The 19,104-nt window shown below is 40.3% G+C and overlaps 1 protein-coding gene across 1 annotated transcript in view; it reads right to left on the reverse strand.

The window, feature by feature from the left end:
• SESN1 (sestrin 1) overlaps positions 1-19,014 on the reverse strand; it is a 78,672-nt gene extending 59,658 nt beyond the window's left edge. Inside the window, exon 1 of the mRNA XM_038133236.1 lies at positions 18,323-19,014. Within this exon, the coding sequence (XP_037989164.1) occupies positions 18,323-18,586 (264 nt within the window). The 5' untranslated portion in view covers positions 18,587-19,014. The remainder of the gene's footprint in view (positions 1-18,322) is intronic.
• Between the last annotated feature and the right edge of the window lie 90 nt (positions 19,015-19,104).

The following is a 19,104-nucleotide window of genomic DNA, read 5'->3' on the forward strand; positions in this document are numbered from 1 at the left end:
TCAGTAAACATGCTCGAAGAACACCATGTTCTGTAAGCCCTGAGAGGAGATAGAAGGAAACATTTAACCTCTGGATCCACAGTGAGCTTACTTGAGCACAGGCGTGGAACTAGTGCCCACTTCCAGACCTGAAACACCCTTAAGCATGGCTGAACACCTGATGAGGTTCTGCCTGGATGCTCACTGACTTTGGCTAAAGTGTTAGAAGGATCCTGAGTTTTGAAGCTGAGTTGGGTCATAAACACAAGCTTCCTGAACTCAGCTCCTGTCTTTAGACTGCGTCATTGTCCTTCAGTGACTTAGTGAAAACCAGAACCTTTGTCTTGACAAATAATTATAACACAGGACAGAGGAACTCCCATGTTGGTGGCTGTAAGTGCAGAAATCTGAAGTTATCTTATTCCATTTAAAACAAACAAACAAACCCCTAAAAGCAAACCAAGCAAAAAGAACAAAAACAACAACAACAGAAAAAAACCCCACCAGCTGTACTGTAAAAACATAAGGTTTGAAAAGCAAAGCAGTCTGATGCTAGCAACTACCAGAAATTGAATCTATCTAGATTATTTCAACTTTCATTTTTCAAGTTTTTGTTCTACTACAGGGAGAATATTTTCCTGTTAGGGTTACTTTTTCCTATAGTGCCATCTGTTGCAGAACCTCACTTCTTTTATTGCTGTTGTGAACGATATATCAATGATAAGACAGCGACAAACTTGTCAATGAAAATACTGCATAGTAAGCTTTGTCACAGTCATGACCTAAATGTATCTATCCCAAGTGACTGAACTACCATTGCCCTGTAGGAGGCTGTAAGAAACAGTAAGTAACAAAGTGTAAGAAACAGCAGAGCATCGCAACTGAAAATACCTCCAAGATACAAGCTAACTCTTTCAGTTGCACACACATAGTAAGGGAGTTAAGAATTTGAGGAGTATTTGCATCTAAGAGGTCACAAGCTTCAGCCCCCTTCTTTCACTAAAAATACCAGCTATGTTCTGATGCATTAGACAGTAGTAAGTAGTAAATCTCTGGGGACACAAGCAGTCTGTTGGGTCATTGCTACAGCCAGGGTTGAATTAAATAGAGCACCTTTCCCACTCAATGAGGCTTTGCCATACAGCAGGATAAAAGCGAAAACTCAGCTAGGAAATTTCACCATGCAGGGTCCCTCAGAGCACACACCAGCAACTCCTGAGCACCACAGTCACACAGCAAAGAATATAGTTTCTTCTAGCTAGTGAGGACTGCCAAAGAATTCTGTTTCCCACTATCTCTCTTAGTAACAGTGGACAATTAACAGTATTTAAACAGATTTTAGCCTTGACAATGCAGTAGTTTTAATCTGCTTGGAATAAAGAAAAAAAAAAATAGCAACACTACCACACAACACATTATTTTACTTAAGATCATACAGTTCAGCAGAAAAAAATATTTTATTCCAGAGATAGCTTAAACATGTTTATTGGTTAATTTTGTTTAACAGGAACTAAAAAGTCCTAAAACCTTAAATGCCAGCCCTCTCTTCCCAACTAGAATCTATTCTTTTGTTGAATCTGTTCTTAGAAAAACTGGTTAGGTGCTATGTGTTAGTTTAAAATTCTTCTCAGATAAGCTCAAAATTAAAGTTAAGAGTCATTCACCAATGTCTTCTAATAGGTTCATTTCCCCTAAAGTACTTCATATAGATCCCTTGCTAGATCCTTCAGAAAAAGAAATAGACTGATTATGGCTATTATTTTCACTTAGTACCTCCACTAGTACTTTCTGTTTAGATTGGGGAAAGTCAATGCCACGGCCAGCAACAGAAGACATTATCATAAATACTTGGGGCTGATTTCCTTCACAAACCTCAGTTTTTTGACCCCAACTCTTCCAGTTATTAAAACATCACTGTAGTTGGCTAGGGGATTTTTTTCTGTTGTTGTTTTAACTTTGGGGTTTTTTTTAATATGTGGGAGTGTATGTCTCCCATGTTCAGATGTGGTGACTTCGTGCAGTGAGTGCCTTTTTCCTTCTGTTAGTTTTGGTTTTTTGAAAGACATATTGATGCCAAGGCTTTATTAACAATACAAAGGTTATACTAGGGAAGTTTCAGTTGGAGATAAATGGCTTACAAAACTGAAATTGTGACAATCATTAATTAAAATAGAAATAGGCATAAAACTTGAATATAGTGGTGATTAATCATAATTAATACATAAGGTGCTGATTCACCTACTATCATAAACTTCTTATTAATGATTTTTTTCTTCTCCCTTTCCTGTAACTGTGTCAATCATCACTGCTTTAAGTCAGTTACAATTACATTATTTCTAAAGAAAACTAGCAAGATACCATCACCAACAAAATATACCTAAAAATATGCCTCATCTCAAGAATTTTCATGTTACTACTCTGCAAACAGAAATAGCATGAGATAAAAGGGACAAAAGTTTCATTTTTCAAGAGTTTGAGAGTAATACATCTCCATTTATATTGATGTCACTTCAAACAAATCAAAAACTGGCAACAAAACATGAGACATGAAGTCTCCCCCAAGTGTTCCTTCAGATTCATTGCATCTTCTTGGAGCAGGTGCACCAGCCTAAAGGTCATTCCATGCGGAATTCTGTGAAGCACGTACAAGTGAGGAATGTCTATTTACTGCGGTGGTAACTGGCACACCTGGTAGTCCACACTGAGCAAATTTAGTCCTGAAAATACTGCAGCTGCATTCAAATGACATTACATTTAACCTCTCAGGCCCTGCTGAAAGGTACATCACACAAATAAATAGAGACACTGCGCTTCCAAGCTCCATATGGCCCATCCAAAACTTGCTTCCTGCGTTTCTCTACCCACAATGTAACTTCTCAGATTAAGAGACAAGTGTGAGTGTCCGCTTGGCACAGTGATCACACTTATGGCCATAGGAACTCCAGGAAACCTGAAACCTGTAAGAGAAGACACATGATTGTTCATAACAAATGGAAGTACTAAGAGAGATTTGAAACAGAATCCTGCAGCAATGTTTCAAGATGCTTCTGGACAGAACAACCAGCACAGAGGCCTCAACCCTGCAAGCACATGCATGCTTCACTCTACCACACAGGAGCAGCCATTCTGGCAATTTAGGGCTGCTCCCAAGAATAACAGGCAGATGAGAATTTTTTCAGGATAACGTCTGTGGTACACTACACTTTTAATCAAGTACCTGCTGGTTTATTTTTAATCTATAATTTTTAGATCATGTGATGGTATTAATGTAAGTACTTTCAGTAAAGCAGTTCCCTCCAAATGTGACAGTAAGTGCCCAAATACTACTGCTAAGACAACAAATACTTCAGGAGAAAATCAAGAAAAAAAAACAAAACACCAAAAACCAAAAAACAAACCAAATCCTACCACAACAATCTAATTAAACAGATGCATTTGATATAATAGTAAGTTTCATCTGAATAAAGAAAAAATGCATTCCTCTTGTGGTACAAAACCAAATGTGTCCTATTTCTGTAGCCCAACACACTCTTTCTCCCTCTTCAAAAAAACATCCCAGAAACTGAACTTTAAAAAAGCCATGCAAACATGTATTTCATCCTAGTTTTCTGAAGGCAACATATTTAGAAGTGTTCTAAAAAGAAAGAGAAGATAAATACTTAACGTTTTGATTGGAGAAATTATTTTAGCATATTTTAGTCTTCACCAAAATTCTTGTTCAACTCACCTCATTAATCTAACTGGATTACCACTACTCAGGTTAAATCTTTCACCCACCTTATAGGGCCTTCAAAGCTTTCTCACTACTTTGGCTTTAATATAAAGCACTTTTGGACTGAGGTTAGTAAATTTCACAGCATCTGGACAAAATGTGGTTTTTTCCAAACTTGATGAAGTTTTAAGACCTCAGGTATTTATTTCTCAATGTGACACCTTGTCAATAAAAATGACCTTAAGGGCCGAGTTAAGTTTTGAGATGAGGCAGAGCAAGTTTCAAATGCTAGTTCAGTACAGATCCCACTCATGCTTGAATGAAATACTCATACATCCAAGGCAAATGCTCCAAGATTTTTACAACTTTAAATGAAAACATGAAACTCCTAATGCTTGAGAAGATCTACTTTGTCTGTTCAACTGCCTTCACAAGTCACTTACCTGAGAAACGCAAACCAGAGACTGGAATGTGAGGAGACCTTCATTTTCATAGTTTTTGGCTATTTAAAGGGTATTTTTCTTGCTGTTCTTCATGGGACTTTAAGTTATTATTGAGGAAGCCCTTTGTCAAAAGCAGCACATTTTCAGAAAAAGGAGGTTTTTTTGAGATATCAATCAACTTTGTAACAACCAAATAAACACTGATATTCTAGCAAATTCAAAATTTTACTCTCAAGAAAACACACTGACAAACTAGTTCCAATATTGGGGCGGATTGATGCTGGCTACATGCCAGATCTCTGCCAAAGCTGCTCCATCCTTCCCTTCTTCAGCTAGAGAGGGAGATAGAATGTAATAAAAGCTCGTAGGCCAAGGCAAGGACAGGGAGAGATCACTCACTCACCAGTTACCATCACAGGCAAAACATACTTGATTTGGGGAAACTAGTTTAAATTATTAATAAATCAGAGTAAGATAATGAGAAATAAATCCAAAATTTCAAGCATCTTGTCCCCCACCCTACCCTACCTTCCTCCTGGGCTTAACTTCCCTCACAATTTTTTCTACTTCTTCTTCCCTAGTAATGGAGGGGAACAGGGAACGGGGTTGTGGTCAGATACATTGTCTCTGCTGTTTCTTCCTCCACTGCTCCAGGCGTCCCTCCCCACAGGAGGCAGTTCTCCATGAACTTCTCCAAAGTGCATCCTTCCTCAGGGCTGCAGTTCTTAATGAACTGTTCCAGCTTGGGTCCCTTCCAGTGGGGTGGAGCCGTTCAGGAACAGACTGCTCCAGCATGGATCCCCCTCAGGGTCACAAATCCTGCCAGCAAAATCTCTACAGCTCCCTTCTCCACAGAGCCACAGGTCCTGCGAGGAGCCTGCTACAGCACGGGCCCCCAGACTTCCTCAGGCATTCACCTGCTCTGGTGTGGGATCCTCCACACCCTGTAGGTGGAGATCTGCTCCACCACAGACCTCCACTGGGACATCCCACCTCATCATGGTCAGAACCATGGGATGCAATGGAATCTCAGCTCCGGTCCCTAAAACATCACTTTCCCCTCCTTCTTCACTGCCCTTGTCTGCAGAGCTGTTCCTCTCACATATTCCTCCCTTCTCTCACTCCAGCTGCTATAGCCCAGGGCTTTTTCCCCTTTCTTAAAAAACATTATCCCAGAGGTACTATCACTGTCACCGATGGGCTCAGCCAGCGACAGGCCCATCTTGGAGCCAATTGGACATACAGGAAATTTTCAGCAGCTTCTCACAGGAGTCACCCCTGCAGCTGCTATGAAACCAAAATCTTGCCATGCAAACCCAGTACAAACACAGAGCCAAGGGGGTAAAAAAATAAAATCCATTTTTTATTAAATAATCTGCCCCACACATTTCCTGGACTTCATCTCCACTACAAGAGAGAACTAAAAAACATCGCTGTAAGAGTCTTCTAGAAATTTAGAATTTGCATCAATAATGAGAGCATTCCCTTTAGGATGAGTCATGATCCCATCTAGTTACGTGAAGGAAAGCAACTGCCACAAGGACATAATAGCAGCTTCTCTTCTATATTTTCTTATAGTACAGAATATTGTTGCAACAGAATATTATACAGCATGCTGCTTTAATTCTTTATAATTCTATAACATTCAGAATTGTTAAGAACTCAAATAACTTAGAAGAAGCTTCCCCTTGCCATTTTGAAGTCTCAGGGCTCAAGACTTCTCAGAGAGCTCAATATTCAGAAACACAAACTATGTAAGAGGTATCATACTATTTTGAAAAGAAAGTAGTTTACAGACTTTATTCTCCACATGAAGACTGTCTTAGTCTGTTGGAGATGGAGAGCTTGGTTTCAATGAACATCAGACTCTACTATTGTAGAGTAGTACAATACTCTAATAAAGGAATTTATTCTCAAATTAGGTTATTAAATTATATTATCCCTGGCTTCTATTACATACAGAAGGAGAAGATATTCCACATGATACTATCCCTAGAAAATCATTCTATTTCAAAATTAATTATGCTTGGCTTAAGAATTTAGAGTTAATTCTTTGTTAGACTGCCTCTTACATTGTATATCCATAATAAAAACTTACAACACATGCTCTTTCCAGTTTGATTTCCACTTACATTTCTTAGCAGTTTTAGACAACAAAGGAGCTCAATGCTTTTTACAAGTCCCGTCCAGCTGGATTGGCTGCTCTTATTTTTAAACAAATATTCAAGTAGTACTGTAGCAGGATACTCTACCCCAAGCAATATGGACAATGTCCTGTTTGCATAGCTATCAGTGGTGGGCTGAGCTCAGGCCATGTGCTGGTTTTGGTGTTGAACTGCACTAAACTGGTCCGGCTAACTGACCCCAATTCAGTATCCTTATCAGGAGGCAAAGATTTGGCAGACAAACTGACCTGGTCTGCTAAGCTGAGCTGGCAGACATGGGACTGGCAGTCAGTCACTTCATACTCTCAAAGTCCAGTCCACCTTCATAAGGTAAGGTTTCTCTGGCATATTCCCTCTTGACACTCCTCAAGGTTAAGAGAGAGACCTGCCCACGAGCATTGGTAGGGTGAGTTACATCCATGTCTACTTAATTATTCCTTCCTGCCAGCTTTAATATAATTGCTTTGCAATAGTGCACTGTTCTATCCTATACATACACTGCTAGCAGTTCGAGCTTTTACACTGCGCAGGAAAGAATTCTGGGGCTAAGACTGTATCCAGCCACACCTGGACCTGCCTCTGAGAAGGAGTTTAGAAAGCAAGGGGTTCCTTTCAGCACCTCATGGTTCAGCAGCAGGATTTGTCACTCTACCCTCGACAAGTACATAGAGCAAACGTTTAGAAGGTTAGTATTCCTTTTTCTGCTGAAGTTTTGAAAACACATGATGATAGACTTGTATGTTCGTTTCTGTTACAGAATCAAGAAGGTGTCTCCTTACAGCTGTCTAAAACAGCTACATACAAAAATAAAAATTTCACACCAGACCATCACACAGGACAGAACCAGACAGGTTAATTAGCAAAGGATAACCTGGGATAAGTTTGCACTAAAGCCATAGACTTCAAACAAAACTCCAAGTTTTGGCCCTCCCACACCAGCATCCCTGACACAAGCTCTGAGATTATATCTTCGAAGACATTTTATTCCTCAAAAGGCATTTTTATTCATGAAGTCATCATTAAACAGGGAATTTATGAGTCTGAGTGAATAGAGAACTAGAGAAATTTTAAGTTTCCCAACACAACCAAGAAGAGATTTAGAAGATAGTATTAAAATCTGATTTTATTCTCTGTAAAATGCATTAGTTTTTTTGACCTCGGGACATCTTCCCAAGTATTTTTTAGCAACTGCTTTTTTTTGAGGGAACAGACAGCAAGTCTTTTAGCTTCCATGTGGGATTTCCATCAGAAATGTTTCATGACTTCACATGTTTTTATGCACATGCACGAAGAGTTATTGCTACTGGAAATTACTTTTGAGCCATGTGGCTACCCTCCCCCAGAAATCTGATAGCCAAGAAGCGTAGCTCCCCCCAAAACACGCGGATGTGTGACACACTGCACTGCAGACCTTGGGCTCTGAGAGAAGGAACATAGGTGGAAGCCACATATATGGGAAGCACAACACAGCTTACCAGTACAAAATTAATTTTTGCATCATGAAGCAGCCATATTTTCCACTGCCCTTAGGAGTAATGATCTGCATACTGAATTCAGAGAATATAAAACCAGCACTTTTCCCAAGTCTTCTATCACTATACACAAACATACAGAAAACTCTACAAAAAACACAGAACAGTCTATACTTCAATCTCAGGTACTCATTTAATGCATAAGCTACAAAGAGTTAACTACTACCTTTAGAATCTAAAATTAAGATTTTTACATTGTGCATTACAAATGGCATCTTCTGCATTAAAAAAACAGCTTTCAATCCTAGTGAAACCTTACTCAAAACCTTGAATCCTTTAACAGAAAGGCCTGACACCAAATAATGAAACAAAAAGCAACAACATTTGACATTTCCAATTTACACATACTCTTCTGACAGATTATAGACAATATCAGCCAAGTAGAGTTGCCGTGTTCTGCATAGCTAGAAAAGCAGAACACTGCAAGCCAAGATACCAATATGCCTTCTAAAAACCAGACAAAAGCATTTCCATTTGGCTTATTTTCCTGCCTTGTGGAACAGAACAGTAGCAATAAAAATGTCAGAATTAAGCTTCTCTTACAGAACACTACTTATGCATCAATTTCAAAGTAAATGTAAGCAACCATTACAAACATAACTCTTAAAAACAAAATGTAACCTAGGTGAAGTTAAAAGGTTTCCAAAACCTTTTCTGTAACACAAGTAGGAAGGACAGAATGGACACAAAGGAAGTTACAGCAAATATCAAAAGCTTATCCTGGTAAGGCCTTATCTCGTAACATAGTGAGCTCCAGAAAACGTTTTGTGCACAGCAGTTGCCAAATATTTAGTACTGTTAAAGGGACATAAGCTTGCACTCAGCACTGACTTGAAATTCACAGAAATAGAAAGGTTTTCCTAAATTTTTCCTTTCTTCGGTCTTTCTTCTATATGGGTATCAGTGTGAAACTAGTTTAAAATTAAATTTAAATAAATGGAAAATCCAAACAAACGGTTTAATCTGAGTGGAATGTGCTGTCGGCAAACAGGCTGCATTTAAAGCTAAAAGTTTTCTAGCACCAGAAGACCAGCAACAGGCTCAGCAACAAACTGCAATGGAAAAAAAAAAATCTTTCAGAGAAGAGGTTCCCCTCCCAGAAACAAACACCATCCCCTCTCACCCCCCAAAAAAGAAAACAAACAAAAAAAACCCCCAAAAAACCCAAAAAAAACCCACAAAAATGCACACAGGAAAGGCTTTAAATAAGTTTGCATTTTCAAGTTTGTTCCTCCTTTGAATAAATGTCATATTATTCCATGTTTACTCTCTAGGAGTTAAGAAATCTTTGACAAAAAAAATTTGTCTCAGAAGAAAACAGTTTAAAAACAATTCAATACCAATCAACAATATCCCAGGGAAAAAAGTTTGGTGAAGAGGTGATTACGTCTTGAGTCTCAAAGCTGAGGCCCACAAGGCCAGTCAGCTATTTAGGCAGACAAAGGACTTGCCAGGAAAGACCTGCAACTAAGAAAACTTTATTACTGACTCCAGAAGGCATAGAATAGTGAAAAAAAGTTACAATTTTTAACTAATTTACAGGGGAAAAAATAAAACCCACGTGTTTTCAGAAGCAGTTTTCAGCGCTTTTCTACAGTACACTGCCTGAATTGAAAGTAAGTTCTTGCAGTTGCACAGAAGGGACATATTATCAGATTACATAAGCAGCATCACCTCTATTTTTAAAATACCAGCCCAGTATATTTTTGGGTAATATTTTTGCACTATAACACAGCACTGGGTGATACTTTTAACCCAAAATTACATGAAAGAACAAACTTGGTTTCTACACAAAGCTGAAGTAAGAAAAATGGTAAATTGTTTACTAGGTTTAAATAGAACTAAACCAGTTCACCTTCCCAAACCAACTTTTGGCAGTAATTTAACTTAAGCTTTCCAGAAAAAAAAAAAAAAAAGACAAAAGGAAAAAAAAAGTCAAAGTCACTGAAAACATCAGAAAGGCAGTAAACAAGAAAAAATGCCAACACTTAACTTTTTGTAGCTTCAAGTGAAGATTTCCATGTTTCCATTGATTTCTGGAGAGAAACCTAAGCTTTTCCCACCCTCCAATCCCCGTTAAACTGTAAACAATTTACTGGAATAGAAAACCATACTGACAGCAAACCATATTTTTGGAAATTTAAACACTCGGTATCCACAGGAAAATATAACCAAGCCTTGAAAACCTTTTTTTCTGGCCTACAATGGTATATTCAGTACTTTTCCACTGTGTTTATTTTAAAAGGAGAAGCCCTGACCTGAAGAAAAAGTCAAGAGCAAGAAGACAAAACAGCAAGTATTTCTTCAATGCTCACTTTGCACTTGTCACAGTAAGACAACGTAATTTTCTTTAAAGTAATATGCTTTGGTCAGGCTAACAGAAGATATATTATTTTACATAACACAGAAGCCCATACTTCTTTTTTTTTTACTTAATATTGTATGCTAATTTACAAAACATGACAAAATCTTAGAGCTTTTCCCTTTGCTTGAACATCCCCTCAAGAGACATAAAATTTCCTCATTTGTCAGCATGCCAAGAGCCCAAAATGAAGACAGTTATTTACTAATAAACAGGACAAGCAAATTATATGATTAAAGACCCAAAAAAATATAAATAAATTGGCTTTTTGGAAACTTAGAGGAGACCTAGGAAAATCAATGCAGTGAGGGGAAGGATCACTGCTACCCATAGACTATTAGAGTCCGAGCAAGAAAAACAATTTCAGATAGAGACCTAAGTGGACACCAGAACATGAGTGTAGACTGGAAAAGATCATATCCAGTTATGAACTGAACAGCCAACTTCTAAAATTACCTCTAGAAAGAGAAGCAGAATCAAAAGAAAGTTTAAAAAAAAATCTGAAAAAGCATTATTGTGACTTAGTGACTGCTAGATCAGGAGAACAGATGCTGCTACTTACAAAATGCATTCAAGCTGAAGCATTTCTGGTTCCTACAGATCTCTAGGTATTAGCTCCTATTTAAAAAACCAAAAAAGAAAGGAAACAAATATTTTTTAACTAAGCCACCAATGTACATCCTAAAATTCCTTACCTCATTACTAAACAGCAAGAGATAAGGAAACGTTTGTGTGCGATTTCTTCAGTTTTAAAGCACTTCAATGCCGCCAAAAAATAAATATCAACCAAGATATTACCACAAGTGTGCTTCATGCTTCACTTATTTTGAAAATAAAAATTCTAATTATGATGTCCTGAAAATCAATTCAGCTGAATCACATAAATTCATAGATTTACAGATCAAGTAAGTTCCAACAATTACAAGGAAAAGCTGACAAAGCAAAGCTCATTTCCATACACGAAGAGCCGCATACCGTTAGCATGGAAAATTATGGAAAGGCTCAAACACAGAAAAGGCATTAGAAGTGCCCCAGATGCCCTACTTCACATCACTTCGAGAACCTCCACTGTTTTCAAGCAACGCTTTATTCCAGCCAAAGACACTCCCAAGGTCAGGCAATTCTGGAGTTGACAAGCTCAGCAAGAGAAAGTTTTCCTTCATCCCTCTCAACAGACTGAAGTGTTAAGAAAGAAGGCAAGTAGGCTGAAGGAGGGAAGAGTCAGATAAGGCCATCTGAGTTTTATTGAGCATTCAAGTCTTTAAGAAATATGTTCACACACCTGCTCAGAATATTCCCTGACATGCCAAGATTAATTCTTCCCCATTAACATCAGCCTCACCCCACACGTGATACAGACCCATAATCAGAACATGTTTACACTAATACTGCAGAGGCAGCAGATGCTGTAAATAAGACTGATCATTTTAAAGCATCATGTCATTACTTCAGTATTCTCTCTCAATTTGAGAAAAGCAAGAGTATTAAACACCACCAAAAAAGCCCATAACAGACAGATGTTTTCTAAACTAGTGATCTGGTAAAGCACCATGGGGATTTTGAAGGGAGCACCCTACAATGAATAATTAAATCCATTCCATCCAATGGCTGGAAGAGACAGAACATGCCTTTGCTATGAAGTGAACTCACAAAAAAGGATGTTTTAATTCACTGTCTAGAAGAGCACCATAGGAAACAAGAAACTATTTTGGTATTGGCATTGTGCAGAGGGACTAGTCAGCTTCCAGACGGATCAGACTCACCACCACCAGTGAGGATACCATATTTAAATTCTTAAGCTTGAACAGACTATAGATTTCAACTGAGACACCTTTCTAGGGTGGCTGACCAACAGTAAGCATCACAGGGGAACATCCCTATCATGCAGCAGGACACAGTCAAATTAACTTGGACAAAAATCCTAAACCTAACAGATCTGCCTAGCTAGAGATCTCAAAGTTCACTAAAGAAAACTACTAGTGTTGCACAGGAAGGCTAAAAAAGACTTTAGACAAAGTTATAAAGTCATTTTTCAAAGATTACCCCCAAGAAGATTAAAGATTTGGAAAGTTAGGCAGTCTTCCATAACACCACTCATCAGGATAAACCATTTGGGAGCAATGAGCGCAATTTTCACCCTTATTACTCTTAACAAGTGTGCACCACAGAGCTCAAACACAAGCAAAGAGTGAATTCTCTTATGAATTCACATTGCTAGAACAAATATAGCAATGAAACAGAAAAGTAACTCCTATTTTATCCTTTATGGATGCACAAAGGTGAATTACTACCTCCTCTCCTGGCAGAGACTTTATTTGTCCCACCACAGTGGCAGAGGACACAATGTCTGCTTTGGCTATGACTAGAAGTCTTCCCATCCTTTCTGGATGCCCATTTAATTTAAACAATACAAGTATTTTGCCAGGATTTGGAAAGGAAGGATATTCCCTTCCATGTCCTCTGCCAAGCAAGCCCAGATCCCAATCAGTCCCTCAAGGTTTTAAGACAAGAAGATATATTTGGCTGCTCACATGACCCCGCTCTTCTGTGCCATAACAGCCCTCGGCAAACTGTGGAATTCTGATACATTTATCCACTAAAGCAGCAGGCCTGAGAAAACAAAGAGATAATCAAAACCACCCCTTTAAGCCCACCTGATGTTTTATGTATGAGACAGGTTTAAGACCACAGGTTTGAGCACTATTTGTCAGGTAAACACAGCCTTGAAGATCAAAGGGAAAGGACTTAGATGGTTCTTGAGGTCTCTCCAAGCAGTTACCAATACAAAACACAGAAAAAGAAGCTGGAAGGAAAAATCATCCAGCTAGCAATGCTCTGCCTTTCCCAGGGAGAGATCAAATAAGCACCTCGCTCCTGCCTGATGTTTAAGAACGGTTTAGATCTAGAGATAAACACGACCGGGTAAGTCTATCCTAATATTGAAAATTTTCGCCAAATGTCCAATCCATGTCTTTCTGGAATTTAGATCCATTGCTCATTCATTCTAGCTCATGTTTTCTTTGTTTTTGCAGCGGGATTATCATCCTTTTTCATCCCATTTCTTTGGGAATATATTATCTTAAGCCTCCTTTTAGCCGACCACACCACCACTAAGCACTTCAAATTTTCTTGACAAAAAACCTTTAAAAGACTAGAAGATATAATACAAGATCACATCAAATATTAAAGTAATTTTAAATTATATGATTGCTCTCCAGTATTCTTACTCTCCCTCCCAGCTCGTAATCTAGTCAACAAAGCATAAAAATTTGTTAATCAAGCCTTTGCTGGACTGGACCTTGTAGAGCCTGTACCAAGCACTTGTTACCTGACCTCACTTGCCTTCTGGGGATGGTTTTCCAGCTAATTTTACTCACTAAAGTGCAGTTTATAGATCACAATTCCCCAGCTTGTTAATAAGGCTATCATGTGCACATTGAGGACTCCAGTATATCGATCTATTAATATAATAGAATCTTTCTGCACCACAAGGCCTGTTACTCCATCACAGAAGCAGTAGCAATGCTGGAATTAAAAGAATTTATCCTGGCTAAGTCTGCTTTGGCTGTTGCTCAACTTCTTTTCCTAGGCACTAAAAATGTGTTTCAACACTGGTCCGGTATTTTTTCTTTGAGCTACAGTTAAAATCCATCAGCTTCCTCTTCATCCCATCCCATTTAGGCCACACTGAAGAGGCATGCACCAATTAATCCAAGTCTCCTACTTCCCTCCACTATCTTGAAATTACAATCCACTACATGAGATCACTTCAGCTAGTTGCTTTTTTAAGCACCCTGGAATTAATTTCACCAGGCCCAACCAGATTTTAAATCTGTTGCATATCCAAGCAACCTACAGGTTTTCCCCCCACCCTCCAGCCTAGGAAGGTACTATTTATGCTTTTATGGCTATTGACTACACAGGCCGGATTAACCGTTTCAGAAAACATTTCAATCACCTCAGCATTATCTGTTAATCCACTAATCTGTGGATCTTTTATTTCTTGCTTTCTTCCAACATTCATTTTAGCCATGCCTCCTTATGTTTTTGACCATCTTAGCTTTATTCATACATTTTTTGTGTACTTTCTGTATGCTTCCTTTGTCTACATCAATGAAAAGGTCAACAGAGAGCAATTCTTTTTTCATTATTTATTTTCCCCTTCAATGCAAGTATTTGGTATCATTGGACTACTTCTCAAAGAGGTAGAGATAGTTTCTTTCTTCCTTATGTTTGCTTCCAATCAAGCTCTGTGTGCCATATCCTCTGCTTTTTGACACCTATGGGTTTCATTCTGCTGTTGTCATCTTTTATCCTATGCAGACTAGCATCTTGTTGCACCTGCAGAACCTGCCCTCCATCTATGTATTCTCTTTGTTTATGAAGAGAATGAATTTACACACCCATGGACAGCAGTATGTTCTGCTGAGTTTTCTCCACTGAATGGTAACAAGAGATTTTAATTCTCAAATCTCATCCTTTCAGTGATTCTTCTCCAGCTACAGACAGACACCTTGTATATAAATTCCACTCATACATTACTGATTGATCCAACAGAGGCTGGCAGAAGACTTTTCATGAGCATGTGTTTAGACATTCCACTGCTGCTCTTTCCCAATATATTTGTGTTGGTGTGCAGACACCCAGCACACTGAGAGGAATGACGCACTACTCTGCAAGGTCATAGGCCCTATGCTATAAATACATGCAAAACACCCCACGAGCAAGAATTTACCAAGAATCTATGATACATCCTGGGGGTCTTACCTCAAAAAATATTCATCAAACATTTTTAAATGCAAACATTGAAACTGTTTTCACTTGGTTAAATCATTGCAATTAAAATATGTTTAAAACATTTTAAAAATTATCTGTTGAGGTCAAAGTGGCTTTAGGAACTTGCTTTTATTAATGAAAGCAAAAATTAGAAAAAAAGGGACTCATTTGCTGACATTGTCTTTATTATAATCCTTACAAAAACAACTCATGTATTCTAAAAGGGAAAACATGTATTCTCTCAGGTAGAAAAGTATATGTTATTATACATGTATAGACATAGAGCCTACAATGAGAAAACTCATTATCCTGAACATAAGTCAAATCAATGGGAATTTATGTTAAGGAATAATTAATTCTATAGATTCAGATACAAGCAATATAATTTAAATATCACTATTAATGCTATTTATTAATAGCAAAGAAGAACGCTCCACACTTAGCAGTCCACCATATATCAGAAGAATTTTTATCCAGGGGAAAAAAACCTGCAAAACATAACAAAGGTAGGCTTAGAGGGATGCCACGCTGACACAAGCTGCTGCCAAGCCTACAGCTTACACCAGCCATACCATGCATTCTACTAACCTGCTCCAGACACAAAGCTGCAAAATCACCAGGAGCGCCAGTTGCTCATGCCTAAATATTTGTTAACTGCCCCAACAGGCAAGAGGGCACTAACTCAAAGAAAGAAACAGCAATCAGACCAAGTGGAAAATTCTAATCTTTTATTGCCTCACTGATTTATGCTGAAAGCAAATCTGAAAGATTAATAAAGCGCATTTTGCAGTTCTCCATATTGAGGCAGCTGGGGTGGGCAGGAATAAAAAGAATTATATGAATCCAGGCTCAGAGTTCTAGTCTGGGATGGACCATTCTGTAGGAAAGAGAATGAGGGGAGCCCCAGTTCACAGGAGAACTTCTGGGTTCAAAGTTGCCTCTCCTGCCCTGGGCTCCATGCCATTTAATAACTTTGGACAGCATAGTTGTACATTTTGCTGTGGACTTCAGTATAGTTTCAAAGCCCAAAACAGGGAGATAAAGTAATACAAGTGCTGATGCTGTTCTGAATGGGATTTCACATTTTGATGTTACTAACCTTTGGAAGCACTGCTGAAAGCCACAAGTTCTATGGGGTGATAATATTTAATTTAATAGTTTGCTCTGTCTGCCATCTTCACTGCAGAGATCTGAACAATATTATTCTTGGTGACTAATCAACAGAAAACCATTTCATGCCTGACAATAGTCCTCAGCATGCAAAACAGAACATTTGCACTGGATTTTTTCTTCAACAAATGCGGATCCAAAGATTACAATGAAAATTTTCATTTATGAGTACAGACACAAGAACTAAGATTTGCCACTCCAAATTGATAAAACACAGAATACTTCTCTCTTAGATCTATGCTCCTGAAAAGGAACATTTATAAAAGCAGCTTTTAAAAATTTTCATAAAATAATGTTGTATTTGACTTTATTTTGCTTAACTTATTGGTAAACTTCTACTGCACCTTGTGTGTACAGTTGGTTTCACAGCTATTAAACCTCTCACACCTATGTTTATTAATCAAACCAGCAAGGACCATGGCATTTGAACTTGCATTTGCTGCATGAAGATGGACATTTTCTGCCAGAATTTTTTGGCCTAGTTAAAAAAAAAAAAGCTAACAACAAAGTTTCTAAACCACACTAATAGTTGAACATGCCACTAACTTCAAATACATAAAAACCTAAAAGGGAGTCATCCACTCCTGTATTCTGACCTCACCCCAAAATTTAGGTGAGAGATCACCATCTGTTTGGCCTTTGAATAGACTCTGCTATCTTGAACCTGACAAAAACAAGTCTTCCCTTAGCAGTCTGTTGCAGTAACTCATCACTCTCACTGGTAACAGACTCACTTCTCATGTGAACCTTTAACAGGGAAAATGCCAGATTAAGTTTTCAACTCAATATTCAAATTTGGGGTGGCTGTTTGTTTCACTGGCTTCAGTTTTTGAAGAAAAGCTGTCAAGTTTTCCACTTAGACCATGTGGAACCATCAGCTTTGAAAAAAACACACACAGCCTAAACTAGGTAAAATAAGTTACACTGTATTTATCACACTGCACACTACTGAGAAGTTAGACAAAATAAACAGAGACTCTTTCAGCTCAAACAACTCAAACCCAGAATACGTTTCTATATATATGATAAAATACAACATTTTTTATGTTATATATATGTATGCATATAATGGATAAAATAGTCTATCTATAGTACTTTCATATATTATTATTATTATGTTTCCCTGGATTTTCCCATATTCAGCCTGTTAAAGTTCAGGGAGAAAAAGCACAGTAGTGAGAATCAGGCAGCTACCTCCAAGCACAGCTCTCTGTATTCACTTGTGATTAAAAGAAATACCCGAATTTCCTTTTCCTACTCGGCAGCTAAAAGTTGCATCTATAGCAGCGCTGCTGAACCCACTGGATACAAGAATTCCAAGATCTGCGCAAAAACCTGAGGTGAGCAAGACAATCGCAATGCAAGTAACTATAATTAGACTGTAAGAGTGGAACAGTACAAAGTAACATTTATTTTTGTTAGCATTAGGTCAGTAAATGTAATCCTCTATTGGCTAGGCTGCCTGTGAACTATGGAAAAAATAGTTTGGATCCTATCGAAGCCAGTGGAAAAACTATTTACCAATAAACAACAAGAAAAGCATTCTGACAGGCTCTGCCTTAACAACAAGCTCATATGGCTTTTAAAAGCTCCAAGACTTCCCACTTATATTTTCAATTGGCAACACTAATACCAATACCCAAATCCTTCCTGCTTTTCTGTTAAAGTTAACCGGGTAATACCACAGCACTGATCATACAGACTGAAACTAGAGTGTTAAAGTTGTCATTTTAGTGCTTCCTTGGGGATGCCCCAACTTTCCAGCCATTCATTGCCAAATCCTCTCTGGTGGATTCCACTGAAAGACTTCGTGTTTTTTCACAGAATACTTAGGGCTGGAAGGCACCTATGGAGATCATCCAGTCCAACCTCACTGCCAAGGCAGGGTCACCTACAGCAGGTGACACAGGAACACATCCAGGTGTTTTTTGAGTGTCTTCAGGGAGATATTCCCCCCCCCAACCCGCCGCCTTTCAATAAGGCTTTTCCAAATGTTTATTCGGGGACAGAGCCGTAGGGGCGGGGAGCATTTAGCACATATTAACTGCAGGAATAAATCTGTCAGGGTGGACAGAACGCCCACCTCGTCGCACACACGAAACCCGAAGGCGCCCTGCGTGGGACGGGGCGGGGAGAGCCCCCGGCCCGGTCCCAAAGCCGAAGGCGTGGCGCGCCGCGCTCACCTGCACCCCGCTGAGGATCGCCTCGCTCTTCTCCCTCACGTCGGGGAAGGGGCACCTCTTGGACAGCATGAGCAGGCGGGCCAGCGCCTCGCCCAGCCCGTCCCGGGCGGCGGGCACGGGCAGCCCGTCGGCGGCCGCCCCGGAGGCGACGCTCTCTGCGCGGCGGAGCACGGCTTGCCCGATGGTGTCCAGGGCGGCGTCGCGGGCGGCGGCGTCCCGGCTGCACAGCCCGTCCCAGCGCACCTCGCCCTCCCGCTCCTCCATGGGGCCGCCCGGCCGCTGCTCCCCCACCGCAGCCGCCGCCTCCTCCTCCTCCTCAGCAGCCCCGGCGCGGCCGCCCCATGGCGGGCTCCCGGCAGCCGCCAGCCCGCCCACACAGACGACGACGAGCGCGGCCGCGGCGAGCGCAGAGCCCGCTGCCCGCGCCGCATGGGGGGCAGCGCGGGCCGGTGCCCCCGACAGCCGCCGCCGCCCTCCCGCGCCGGGGCTGCCGAGCGAGCGGCGCCGCTGCGGCTTCGCCTTTCCCGGCGGGGAGAGGGGCGGCCACCACCCCGCGGCGCCGGCGGCTCCTCCTCCCTGCCCCGGGCATGGAGGGAAGGGGCGGCCCCGGCCCTGCCTCTCCCGGGGCGGCCCCTCAGCCCTCCCCGCCGGGGCCGCCACCGACCCCCGGCAGTCGCCCACTCGGGGTTGGGGGGAAATAGCCCCGCCCAGCTCGGGGAGCCCGCATGACGGACCGCCGCTCAGCCAATCGTCTTTCAGCGCTCGCGGCCAGGGGGCCCAAT

This window comes from Motacilla alba, chromosome 3, assembly GCF_015832195.1.
Source record: "Motacilla alba alba isolate MOTALB_02 chromosome 3, Motacilla_alba_V1.0_pri, whole genome shotgun sequence".
NCBI lineage: Eukaryota > Metazoa > Chordata > Aves > Passeriformes > Motacillidae > Motacilla > Motacilla alba.